At 40.0% G+C, this 14394-nt stretch overlaps 1 protein-coding gene across 2 annotated transcripts in view; it reads right to left on the bottom strand.

The window, feature by feature from the left end:
- The window catches only part of efcab14 (EF-hand calcium binding domain 14), a 31862-nt gene extending 17826 nt beyond the window's left edge, over positions 1-14036 (bottom strand). The window contains exons 1-5 of one of the 2 annotated variants that reach the window (XM_055641888.1): positions 13573-14036; positions 12316-12464; positions 6958-7103; positions 4804-4902; positions 3691-3801 (exon numbers count right to left, since the gene is read on the bottom strand). In XM_055641888.1, coding sequence (XP_055497863.1) covers positions 3691-3801; positions 4804-4902; positions 6958-7103; positions 12316-12464; positions 13573-13754 — 687 coding nt within the window. In that variant the 5' untranslated portion in view covers positions 13755-14036. The remainder of the gene's footprint in view (positions 1-3690; positions 3802-4803; positions 4903-6957; positions 7104-12315; positions 12465-13572) is intronic. The other variant, XM_055641887.1, reaches the window with a different exon arrangement.
- Positions 14037-14394: the final 358 nt, after the last annotated feature.

Genomic DNA, 14394 nt, shown 5'->3' with positions numbered 1-14394 from the left:
GCTCAAAACTGGCATTCAATATTTATTGCTGTTTAATGATGCAAAGCAGCTTTCAATTGCAGAAAAAGTGCCATCAAAGCCGGAACTTCTAGAAGCTTAATTTTGCAACTCCTATTTTGAAGTTAATTGCAAATGCCAGAACATATTTGCATTTGCAGTGCTATTTGCCTCAACAAAATCCAGCTCACCTTACTTAGCATCTTCAATATTTTTAGGAACTTGCTGAATTTGTACATTAATAGACCTTTAATTAGTGCTAAAGAGAAAAAGATGAATCAGTAATCTTATAGTTCAATACTGATCAATTTCTGGCTCAGAGAGCGTCAAACAGCTGAATCGCATGTTTGCAATTAGATTGGACATTCCAAATTTATATTTTAAATTTTATTTGTTTAAATGCCTATTTCATTATCCAACCTAGCTTTACTTATTTTCCCCGAATCTAATTTTACCGTGTGTATTTCTCAATGCTTAAATCTCATTAAAGTAGTATAAAGTAGGGCACTGCCCTGAGCTGGTTCGTTTCCTACCTCAAAGATAGGAGTTTCTCTACAAACATAGGCAACTCTTTCTCTTTCACAGCTAGCCTTTGCTGCGGGGTTCCACAAGGCTCCATCCTAGGCCCCATTCTCTTCTCTCTGTATATGCTCCCCCTAGGCCAAGTCATTCAGTGGCATTTCCTTCCACTGCTATGCAGAAGATACACAGCTCTATCTCCCCCTGAAACCCAACAACCGATCAAATCTACTCAGTCTTATGTACTGCCTCGAGGATATAAAGTGTTGGATGGCGCAGAACTTCCTCCAACTAAATGAGAGCAAGTCTGAGGTCATCCTACTCGGCCCCTCGGACTCCATCAAAACGATAGCAGGCAGCCTTGGAAGCCTAACCTCCTTACTAAAACCGCAAGTCAAAAACCTTGGCGTGATATTTGACTCTGCATTGAAGTTTGACAAACAAGTCAATGCTGTGGTAAAAGCTAGCTTCTTCCAGCTTCGCACGATAGCTAAAATCAAACCATTCCTCCAATTCGACGACCTTGAAAAGATCATCCACGCATTTATCCCCTCCCGCCTTGATTACTGCAACTCCATGTACACTGGCATCAGCCAATCATCCCTGTCCCACCTGCAATTGGTCCAAAACACCGCAGCGAGACTTCTGACGGGTACCCGTAAAAGGGACATCACCCCTATTCTGGCCTCACTCCACTGGCTACCAGTACAGTACAAAATCAATTTCAAGCTCCTCCTATATGTATACAAAGCCCTTAATAGGCCCCCACCTATATCAAAAATCTGCTAACCCACCATTCTACCTCCAGGTCCTTCAGGTCGGCCGACTTGGGGCTACTGACTATCCCGCGGTCCAGGTTTAAGCTCTGGGGCAACCGTGCTTTTGTGGTTGCAGCACCCAGACTGCATCCCTCTTCTCATTAGAACTGCCCCTCCATCGACTCCTTTAAGTCTAGACTTAAAACCTATTTCTACTCACAAGCGTTTCTTGAGGTCCTCTGAGGGAGCACTGTATGTATTTATGTATGTATTGTTAGATCTATGTACCATTGTATGTAGCATGTTAGTACCTGCACTGATGTAATGCACTTTGGTCTACGAGAGTTGTTTTTAAATGTGCTATAGAAATAAAATTGACTTGACTTGACAACTGATCCAGCCGCTTAAGTTTCTGCCGTTCACTGTCTTCATTGCATCACAGATGGGATTTCCAAAAGGTTAAGAAATTAAATGTTTGTGTGAAAGTGTAGGAAAAAGTAACGGTATATTTGCACAATGTTCAGTTTCCAGCATAATTTGTTCCGTTATCTGTTACAGCCGTTCTACTTTAAACTGATTACGGCATTTAGATTGTACAAAGTTAATTCAAACCCAATTTGTACAATAGATTCCTTTCACGAACTGAAAGAATTTACTGTACTGGCAAAATGAATAATGTTAACTGATGAATTAGAAATAGCTCTGTAAAAGCAGTATACAGCCAATCATGTGCATGCATTACACACACACACAGTAAGAATAGGCTTCATTGTAGTTTCAAGAATTTAAGAATTTTATTCTAAAAACGTTTCTTTCTACCTACCTATCACAAATCGTGATACAATCACTGGAACACACAGTAGCAATTACATGCAGTTTAAACAAATAGTAAAAGTAATCCCTACTTTTCTCTCGACTTAAACACATACACAAGGAAAGCATTCAGATTTTTCCAAAGGCTCTATATTAGGTTCTTAATTATTTTGCTTCTAATTAGTGTCAAACCTGACTTTATTCATGTTCAAGATTATTCTCCTCTGCCAAGTTTCTTCTCAGGAATATTATAATATCTATATTACTAAAAGTCTGTTCTTGACCGATTTTGGCCATCTGTGCTGAGATTTCCGAGAGAACGCCGCCACCTACGGCCGTCATTTTTGGCCACCTTGCTCAGAGCCCCCCTCCGCCGTATGTGTGCCGAGGATTTTTCCCGTCGATGAAAAATGACAGAGATATTAATGATTTTACAAAATTCCCCATTCTCTCTGCTGCCCTTGCTGGCGGCAGGGGGGAGGGACTATAAAACCAGGAAGTGGTGTGCCTCAATTAGTGTCTGCAAGCTGGAGGAAGGCAAAGGGTCACGTTTCTCTGAGCAGAAAGGGACCAGTTAATCCCAACTCTTTGTTTCCTGTGTACCAACAAATGTTCTAGCCATGTTAGCATTCTACACTCAATACCATGTGTCTTAATTTTGCTCACTAATCTCCTCTGTGGGACCTTGTCAAATGGGACCTTATCAAATTTAGTCATAGTCATGAAGTTGTACAGCAGACACAGGCCACACTGCCCAATTCATCCATGCTGCCCAAGCGAGCTCATCCCACACCTATACTTGGCCCAAATCGTTTCAAACCTTTTCTATCCATGTACATATCTAAGTGCCTTTTAAATGTTGTAATTGTACATTTTGTACCCATCTCTACCCCTACCCCGACCAAATACTATGCAGCACCTCACAATTATCTGATTAAAGTCCATCTGCTATTCCTTGATTCACTGACCCAGATAATCAAGAACTTGTTATAATCACCGAAAAACATCTTCACTGTCCACTAAACCACCAATTTTACCATAAAATCACAAACCTATTAACCATGAAACCTACATTCACTTCCAAACTTAATATTTTTACTTATTTATTTTCTAGCAACGCAAACCCCATAACTTAAAGGTTGCCTGAATACTATATATACAGAGATATTAAAATAATTTTAATTTGCCCAATTAGTCTGATTTCTCCATTATCAAAATGCTATAAAAGGTTTAATTATTCAAACTAGTGAACAAAGCAATTTCTCTATAAATTATTTTGCTGATTATCCTGTTTGCATCACTAAGCAATATATAGTAATTGTTAAATTAACAGATTATTAGCGCAACAAAGGTTTGTTGACATTCAGTCTAATGTTGTCTAATTGCTTTCAAATATTATTTTAATTGAAAACCATGTTATAGCAATTATAAAATTATTGCATACATTAATATAAACAATCTCATTATATCTCTGGTATCACAAGCAAATTGTGAATGCGGAATTGAGGCTATAGGACAAAATATGTGTATGCATTCTGTTTTCACACTGAAAATCACGATGTGAAATGTTCTGATCCCCATTCCTCGCAACTGCACTTCTTACCTCATTTTGCTGAAGTGTCTCCATTTTTTTCTTCTGATCCTCTAAAGCTGCTTTAATAGTATCAACGTCATGCTGCACACTAGTAAGTGTGCTCCCAATTGTGGCAACACTCTGCAAGAATCAATGCAATATAATCTTTTTTTTTTTTTTTTAATTACACATTAATTTCCCTTTGACAATTAACTTTTCAATAATCAGTTGCATTTAGTCCCAGAAATTACTAGAATTTAATGTACATTTTTTTTAAAAATATGGATTTTCTGGATACTGGTGATATATTTATGGCCCAACCCCAGTTGCTGTTCAGAAGTGACGGTTGGCTTTCTTCCTCAATCATTACAATTTGAGTGGCTAAGTACTCCCACAATTCTGTTTTCAAATGAACTCTACAAATGTTGTCCTGTCATTGAGTCCCTTCAACAAACTATAATCAGCAAATTACATGCCACAAGCATATTTTAAATCTATGAATTTGTTTTATATGGTTGCACCCAAGGAAACTTTCAACTCTTCCGGAACTCCGTATAATGAATGGTCACCTAACACCACCCACATGACCAGCTTCCAAAGAGGCCAAATTGTAAAGTGCGCAGATTTGAACACTGTTTTTTGCCCCTTACCACAGGTTATTCTCCAACTCTGAAAGCTGCTCTAGCCTAATATCTTGCCACTGTACCCGTTTTCTAATCTACTACACTCAGTTTTTTAAATATTATGATTCTTTCTTCAGAATAAAGCCAGAACCTTGCTGCATTAATTCTTAATTGATTTCAAAAGATTAAATGAGATATGTCAAATGCACACTCCACATACTACTTTTTATAAGCTGTTAAATGATAGCAGAGAAAAAAATGTATACTATTCTAGGCCTATTATGTGCATCTACATAAAACTGTTTCTTTGTAATAGCAACATATTTCTCTACAACGACTTCCTTTGACAGTTTTCTGCTCATTTTTAAGTCACTTATTTGTCCTTCTAACTGGTTTGGATTTAAATCCCAACTTTGAAGTGTAAAATATAATTTGCTGTTGTAATCAATGGTACATAAAAAGTATTTGCAAGCACAACAAAAACTGCTACATTTGATATAAAATGGAGCAGAGTTTTTACCTTCTGGAGTTCTTCCACAGTGACTGGAAGGTTGATTAGTTCTGATGCTGATTTGACATTGGCCTTTAAATGGGCAACAGCTGAATTTAGTTCAGTAATCTAGTAATAAAACAAACAAAAGTGGGTTGAATCACATTCAAATATAACTTGGTTAAAAATAAAATAAAAACCAGATTTAAAGCAATCAGTCTCCCTTCCTCTTATGTGTCAACATCTATTGCTTCCACAAACATAAACATGCTTGCCAAAACCCAAAACAAAACACATTTTGCTGAAGTTGGCCAATATGTAACAGATTTTGACAGCAATGGAAAACTGGATCAGCTTTCAAAAGTTGTAATAATATTGTACAGACAGAGCAAATGAATAGTCCAAATTAAAAGTATTAGTCGGGAGATAAGTTTGATCAATTTAAAAAGAACGCAAACAGATCTATCACTGATTAGGAAGTTGAAAGATAATGGGTTGTGAAGTATTAAAACACTTGGTGCTGGTAGGGGCAGAGGTGAATAACGAACCAACAACTGGAGAACCAAAGGATAAGACACAGGAGAAAAGGTAGAGAGGGATTATGTACCAAAGTTGGAGGAAGCTGGGAAGAAGAAAAAACGATTTCTCAGGATTTTATCAATTGTGCTTTTGCAATAGTATAGGAATGTGGGCGGCACATTCGGCAGTGGTAGAGTTGTTGTCTTACAGTGCCAGAGACCCGGGTTCGATCCTGACTACAGGTGTTGTCTGTATGGAGTTTGTCCGTTCTCAGTGAACGTGCGGGTTTTTAACCAGGTGCTCCGGTTTCCTCCCACACCCCAAAGACCTATAGGTTAATTGGCTTCTGTAAATTGTCCTTAGTGTATAGGATAGTGCTAGTGTATGGGGTGATCGCTGGTTGGTGTGGACTCGGTGGGCTGAAGGACCAGTTTCCCTACTGTATTTATAAAGTCTAAAGCCACACTTTAGAAGCCCAAGCTTCTCCAATCAGAAGTACATATTTAAGACTGTGCAGATAAGATAAAGACTGTGCATAAGATAAACATAAATGTAGAAAGGCATTACAATTTTGAACTGTAACTGCACGGGTCAGATCAGCTTAACCTGACCCATTACCCACACTTGTTTTCTGTGCAAATCTTGTATTGGCACTGCAACATAATGGCAGGTTCAACATTATGGCCTTTCTACAAGATAAAGCCACAAAATGCACAGGCCTAAAATGACAGATGCTGGGGATGCCTTAAATCAACCTAACACATTTGATAGTTGGCACCTTGCACGGATTTTAAAGGATTTAAATATATTTCAACTGAACATAAAAATTCAATCAGTATAATTTTTTTAACAAAGATCACCCCATTTAAATGCCAGCTAGCAGAGGAACCAGATGCATAGTGCCTCAAGGATGAGCAAACTAGGGACCCATGAAGAGAGTACTCCTGCAGAAAGCAGAAAATGTAACTGGTGGTGGGATCCCATTGCAGGTGGCAGAAATGACAAAGGATGATTTGTTCAATGCAGTGATTGGATGGGTGACAGTTAAGGACCAAGAAAACTCGCATCTACATTCTTGGTGGTAGGTAGGGCGAGAGAGTCCAGGAAATTGAGAAAATGCGAGTGAGGGCTCTGTTAAACAGTGGAGGGGAAGTCACATTTCCTAAAATAGGATATTTCAGAGGTCTTGGAACAAAAAATCTAATCTTTAGAACAAATTCAGTGTAGAAAGGGAAACTAAGCAAAAGGGATGGCTTCCTAATAAGTGAATAGATGGGAGGAGGTGGAGTCAAGGAGCTGTGGGAGTCAGTAGGTTTGCAGTAAATGTAAGTGGATGGTTTATCTCTTGAGATTGAGACACGAGAAATCCAAAAAGAGCTGTCAGGTGTGCTCCAAGTGACTGTTCATTTCCTGTTGGTCAGCCCAAGTGCAAAACATTACTACTCCCACATAAGGGGTGTTTCCCCACATCTTTTTATAGCCTTCATTTGTTTTACCTCCGCTTCTCTTTGGATTCCTGCCCAGCTTTTAATCATCTGTTTTGGTCATATACATTCAACATCCATTTGATATATTCCAGGTTTTGCAATAATGTTTTTTCATTGTCTTCATTTCATTTCATTGCCACATTGTTCCCCATTATGCAAAAGCAGGATATTTGCTTACTTGCTTATTTAGTTCTGTGATGTTGGTCCATATTTTTCTAATTCCTTTGTCTCCAGTGTCAAGGTTAATAAGATCTTTCTGGACTGCAAGGAGATCTTCATTTAGCTTTGGAATGTCACTAAAGGAAGTTTTTTGACTAGATTCCACTACAAGGACAAAAGAAAATCCAGTTTTAACACCAAAACATGAAGAAAGAAAGCCCTACAAGAAGCATATATCTTAATTCTTAAGTTTTATTTTCAATAAGAACATTTGATTGTCTCCATAAGTGCTTACTGTCCATGCAAATTATTTGAAATACTACTGAAAGAAGTGGGAACATCAGGTGAAGTAGAGGACTGAATGCAGGCTGTTATCACATAGCTGTAAATCAAAGTAACAAAAGTGGCATACAATAATTTTTAGGGAGCTTGGAGTCAAGGCATTAGTTCATTTAGAGTAAAATAAACATGCTAATCACTTTGTCAAAATCTAAACCACTAATCAGGACTTCATACTATTATAAATGTATCTAATCTTAACAAACATGATAAAATGAAAATAAATTTAAGTGAAAACGTCTGCAATTCCTTCGCTCCATAGATGCTGCTGCACCTGCTGAGTTAACAAAACGGGTAGCAATTTCGGAAATTGAGCCAGATGAAATACTAGTATGTTTCAGCTGAACCATGATAAATAGTTGTTACTTACAGAAACTCAGGAAAGACCGGATAGAAATTTATAAAATTATGAGAGGCACAGATAGGTTATTCACCCCCCCCCCCAGGGTAGAAATGGCATATTCTGGAGGGCATTCCTTCAAGAATGAGAGGGCAAACATTTTAAAGGAGATGTTCTGGGCAAGCTTTTTTTTATTAATACAGTGTGATAGGTGCCGGGAAATTGCCAGAAGTAGTGGGTGGAAACAGACATGATAGTGGTGTTTAAGAGATATTTAAACTGGCACTTGAACAAGTAGGTAATGGAGGAATATGCGGTTAGTTTAATTTAACTTCATGGTCAGCTAATGCATCAGCATGAGGGCCTGTGCTGTACTGTTCAGCATATCTCCAATGAATCTGACCAATTTCTGCAGATGCACTGTAAAAAGCATCATATTGACATGCAACACAACTTGGTTTGGCAATTGCACTGCGCAAACCACAAGAAATTGCAGAGTTATGGACGAACACCAGTACATCACACAAACCCACTTTCTTCCCACCCACCCCCTCCACCCACATCACAAAGCTACTGTCTCTACACTTCATGCTTCCTTGGCAAAGCAGCCAAAATAATCATGGACCACTTTCATCCCTGGCATTCCCTCTTCTCCCCGCTTCTTCCAGCAGAAGACACAAAAGCTTGAAAGAATATACAACCAAATTCAAGAAGTGCTCCATCCATACTATTATCAGAGTATTGAAAATCTCTGATTGGCAAGGATGTATTCCTGATCTCCCAATCTACCTTGTTATGACACTTGCACTTGTTTCTTCTTTGGATTTTCTCTGTAGCTCTTACACTATATTCTGCACTCATGTTTCCTTTCTCGTTTGCCTTACCTGCTGTTCTAATAAATGGTTTGATTGTACACATGTGTGATATGATTTCCTTGGATAGCACAAAAAGCTTTTCACAGTATCTAGGTACATGTGACAATAATAAACCAAACCAAAGTTGCTCCATGTTCTAACTCTTCCCTCATTCTGCTACCACCCACCTAATCCATGGGTAACGAACACCAGCTAATCAGCCTATTAACTAGAATATCTAGCATATACAATTTCCACAAAGATTAGAAAGAATTGTGTTTCTGGAGCTGTGAGTCAGCAGCACTTACTACTGCACCACCTCAAGTGGCACCTCCTATTTATGAAGGTGTCATTTATTCTCCTGGAGATTGATAAATCTGACAGATTGTCATGACTCAGCCTCCACACCTCTCTACCCAGTAAGCTGTGCAGTGCATTCTCAGTTGACACAATGACAAACGGATTTGTGAACTATTGGGTAGTTAAAGGTTAGGGAAATTGAGTTAAAGTCAAGATCCAATCAGTCATAATTTTATTCAAAAGGGACGCTCAACGTGGAGAATTATTAATTCATTAGCTGAGGAAAGGTCAATAACAATCAGGAGGATATCTCACCCTATTTAGCCCGACAGAATGGAAGACACACGGGTTCTGGATCAATACTGTAGGCTTAGCGTCACAGCATGGAAACAGACCCTTCGGCCTAATTTGCCCGTACTGACCAAGATGCCCCATCAACATTAGTCCCACCTGCCCATGTTTGCCACATATCCCTCTGAACCTTTCCTATCAGTGTACCTGTCCCAATGTCTTTTAAATGTTGTTATAGTACCTGCCTCAACTACCCCCTCTGGCAGCTCATTTCATATACCCCGAAAATGTTGCCTCGGGTTTCTATTAAATCTTTCCCCTCTCACCTTAAACCTATGACCTCTGGTTCTTGATTTCACCATTCTGGGAAAAGACCCTGTGCATCTGCCCTATCTATTTTCTTCATAATCTTATACACTTCTATTTGATCACCACTCATGTTCCTGTGCTCCAAGGAATACAGTTGTAGACTGTCAAACCTCTCCATATAGCTCAGGCCCTCAAGTCCTGGTAACATCCAAGTATATCTACTCTGCACTCTTTCAAGCTTCACAGCATCTTTCTTATAGCAGGATGACCAAAATTAAACCCAATACTCCAAATGTGTTCTCACCAACGTCTTGTAGCATAACATCTGAACTTTTATATTAATACCCTGATTAATGAAGGCCAATGTGCTGAAAGCCTTCTTGACCACCCTATCTACCTGTGACATGACATAAGAAATACTATACCTGCATTCCTAGTTCTCTCCGCTCTACAAAAATCCCCAGGCATTCTCTGTGAAGGTCCTGGCCTAGTTTGACTTCTCAAAATGCAACACCTCATATTGCACTTTATTAACCACTCTTCAGCCCACTTGCCCAACTGATCAAGATCCTGCTGTTTTTTATTTTTAAACTATCTTCGCTATCAACAATACCACCTACTTAAGTATCATCTGCAAATTTACTGAACATGCCTTGTACATTCTGATCCAAATCTTTGATATAAACTACAAACAGCAATGGGCACAACATTGATCCACAATCACACCATTAGTCACAGGTTCCCAGTCCAAAAAACCTTCCATCACATTCTGCTTCTTTCCGTGAAACAAATTTTCTATCCAGTTGGACAGCTCTGTCTGGATCAAAACCAATCTAACCTTCCAGAGTAGCCTACCATGCAGAACCATATCAAATGCCCTGCTGAGCCAGGGCCATTATCTCCAAACATGCATACTGTTAGCTTAATTGTTGAATAACATTCCCTATTCTGTCACATCACCAACGTTAATGATGTGGCTCAGTACAATCGCCCAGGTTAGCTTACCTTTCTCAAATTAAATATCTACTTCAATGCCGGGTGGTCTGTTCAGGTTTTAAGATAAATGCACTTCATTATAAAAGTGAAAAGGTAACCATATTGTGCTTAAGAAGGAACTGCAGATGCTGGAAAATCGAAGGTACACAAAAAAGCTGGAGAAACTCAGCGGGTGCAGCAGCAGCATCTATGGAGCGAAGGAAAAAGGCAACGTTTCGGGCCGAAACCATATTGTGGTGGGTTTGGAATGAGTGATTGGTTAAAAACTGGATGATGGTGGCAGATATACTTCCCTGAAGGAGAAATGCATGCGTTTTAGAGCTTTTAATTCCATGGTTATGTCATGAACTGAATTTGCAAAATTTAGCTGCCATGGACAGAATTTGAATTTGAATATTCAAGCCTCTGAATTACCAATCTGACCTAGAGTTTGGGGCCTCTACTACTATCCTCATTCAGAATTCCAAATCCATACCACCCTCAGGATTTCCTTATCCCCCTCTAATTTGTCGACCAATGCCCCATTTATCATGATGCAAAACTTGAACAATAAACAGGTAACTTCAACTCAAATAGATTAAAATTAACACATAGCAGAGTTAGCTACTCAAGAAATACAACATTTGGACTACCTGGAATTCAACAACTTCGTACCTATATAGGATTCAACTTCAGTTAGTTCAGGAATTGATCATGTGCTATATCACTCTCTAGGGAGATTGTTTTTGGCTGAAAATACAGCAATATGAAGCAGGCACCATTTTCCACAGTCTAATTACTGTGGAACACAATACGGCTGCATTTTAGATATTAGCTCTTCCACATTATGTCTGGCTCCAATCACAATTTATGGCTTGAAAGTAATCGCTGCTAGATACTTTTCTTGTAACTTTCAAAACACAGACTTTGGACCTGCAGATTAGGGTATACGTGATTAATGTAGAATTGCCAAGTATTAGGAGATACTAAATGCATTTGTTCTTTAGACAATTGTAGTACTATGGAATATGGCCTTTTTCTACACTCAAAATCAACACTAACCTCTTCCAAATTAGGTATATAACAAATTAAACACAGGTTAAAACTTCTATCCACTTCCTCAAATAATTGACCTATACAGATTCCCTCCCATGTTAAAAAAAAAACCAGTGCTTTAGTAACTCAACAGGTCATCACTGGGGAACATAGATAGGTGATGTTTCCATTGGGATCCATCTCGAACATTCCTAAATAAAACCCCAACCTCAATGAGTACCAAGCCCGCCATTAGGTTGAGCTCTTCTTCCATTGCCTTCATTTCCGGATCTTTTTCTCTGTTAAGGAGTCCTCCACCTCCCAGTGAGAACCCCTTCTCCCATCTCAAACATTCCTACAAGCATCTTCAGTTACTTGTTTCTACATTTTCCCTTCCATGTTACCCTGAACAACATGAAAATCCTCATCTCATGGCCTAAATACTAGAACTCCCAATCAAGCAATATGATGAGAGTACCATCATGAGAAAGACCAAAAAAAGTTCAATAATATAGTTCAGCACCATCTTCACATGGATAATTAGAAATAAGCAATAAAGACTGACCAGTGATGCTCATATATAGTAAAGACTAAATAAAATCTGCACCCCGCACTGTCCGCGATGAAATTCCAATTAATGACTTCAAATATTAGAATTATTTCCACAAATGAATGAACTAACCTAAAGAAAAACCAGCCAACATTGCATTGGGAACATACCGTACAAAAACGTTGATGTCCTTTGTTGATTCAACACAGTTTAATGCTTATTTGTGCATGCTGGCTTCAGGGAATCCCTATTCTTTACAACACAAATCATTTTACACTTCACAAATTAAAAAAGGTATAAAAATTCCTGTGCAGGATATCCCAACATTTAAAAAATGCTTCTTCTTCATGATTGATTGTGCATACATAGTCTGTTTATACTTACATGTTCTGAACTTTTCTTTCAGTGCATCCAGATCTTCCTTGAGAGCAACCTGCATCCAGACCAACCCAACACAAGCTACTACACAAGCAGCTAGCATAACAAATGCACACAGCGGATAACAAATCTTGCAGCATTTCACATAGCCTCCCCTGTAAAAAAAGGTTGAAATGGAAATGGGTCACTTGAAGCTCTAAATAAATGACATGTTTGAAATTAGTTAATTTATATAATCAGAATAAACTTGAGCATTGGCTAAAAAAGTAAATAATTTCATTGCTGTTGGAAATAAAAAGATAAACTTAAAAAATACACATCTAACGTTTTTAAGTTTAGTTCTATGATCAAGAACTTTATTGCAGTTAAAATTGCCCTACATATATCGACGCTTAAGGAATGCATAATATAACAGGTGGAGAGAGAGGCGGCAGAGAGGGGGGAAATAGATCATCCATGATCAGTGCCCCTTTCCTGCCCTCTCCTCATATCCCCTGACTCTGCTATCTAAGTTCCATCTAATTCTCTGTTGAAAGCAAGAGAATTGGCCTCCACTGCCTTCTGAGGCAGAGAATGCCATAGATTCACAACTCTCTGTGTGAAAAAGTTTTTCCTCATCACCATTCTTAAACGGTTCTGGATTTCCCCCTTTCCCCAACATCGGGAACATGTTTTCTGTCTCTAGCGTGTTCAAACCCTTAATAATCTTATAAGTTTCAATAAGATTCCCTCTGACCCTTCTAAATTCCAGAGTATGCAAGCCCAGCCGCTCTATTCTATCAACATATGACAATCCTGCCATCCCAGGAATTAACCTTGTGAGCCTATGCTGCACTCAATAGCAAAATGTCCTTCCACAAATTTGGAGACCAAAACTGCACACAATATTGTTGATTTAAAAGGGTCATGACTACACTCTGAAATAGGCATTTCGGAATTGAAACACTGTGCAGGTCTGCAATGGAAGAACGATAGGCCAGATGTTGAACAGAATATATCCTAAAAAACTATGGGGAAGGGTACTGAGGAACTACTTTAGACGGTAAGGTAAACATTGTTCTTATGGTACCGTTTTGTCAACACAATCTGTCGAAGTCAAACAATTGGGACACTGTTGGCATTTCAATCAACATTTTTTGTGAAATTTTAACCTCATTTTAAATTGCATTTTAATTGCTTCGTCTACATCTCTTTGGTCTACATGTTACCGAGTTACATAACGCTGGTTCGAGTTACAAGGCCTCATCCTGCGCTCTTTCTTACTTTGCGAACATGGATCCGGTGGCCGGTTCGGTGAACTCATCGAAATCAGAGGTGGATTCCGAATCGGAGGCCGTGGGCTCGGTCCTCAGCAGTAACTGGTGCCCGGAGCTCTTCTTTGGCTTCTTTTTCTTGCCGTCGGCGGTGAGACCAATGAGCGCGTTAAGCTCCTTTCGCTTCTTCATCTTCTTCTGCGGGGTCGCCGCTTTATACTGCACATCCAGCTGCCCGTGCTTGCTCTCCAGTTTGCAGCGGTTCCTGGCCCAACATATAACCCAAGAGGCAGGGGGGGGGTGTGAGGGAAGAAGTGAGGCGGCCGGTCGGTCAACAAGCACGCAGTAGCCGGCGCAGGTAGCAGCTCATTGCCCTCGGCGCCGCTCCTCGCTGCACCCGCACTGGCGGCACCAACGCGGCAGCGGAGGGAGGGAGCAAAGATCCGACAGCTATAGGATCTTTGGGAGGAGGTGGCAGCCAAAGCGGCCGGTCGGCGACCCCGTGACGCGCAAAGTGCGCGACGTCGGCAACCTGACAACCAAAGATTATAGAGGAACTGTCGGTCTGTCTGAATACAAGATGCCGGAGTAACTCAGCGGCCCCATCCCCATCCCCATCCCCATCTCCATCCCCATCTCCATCCCCATCCCCATCCCCATCCCCATCCCATCCCTCCATCCTCATCCCCATCCCCATCCCATCTCCCCCATCCCCATCCCCATCATCCCCATCCCATCCCCATCTCCATCCCCATCCCCATCCCCATCTCCATCCCCATCCCCATCCCCATCCCCATCCCATCCCATCCCCATCCCCATCCCCATCCCCATC

The sequence above is a fragment of the Leucoraja erinacea genome, chromosome 10 (assembly GCF_028641065.1).
Source record: "Leucoraja erinacea ecotype New England chromosome 10, Leri_hhj_1, whole genome shotgun sequence".
Taxonomy (NCBI): Eukaryota; Metazoa; Chordata; class Chondrichthyes; order Rajiformes; family Rajidae; genus Leucoraja; species Leucoraja erinaceus.
The sequence above is the reverse complement of the archived record's forward strand: the minus strand, read 5'-3'. Positions and strand labels throughout refer to the sequence as shown.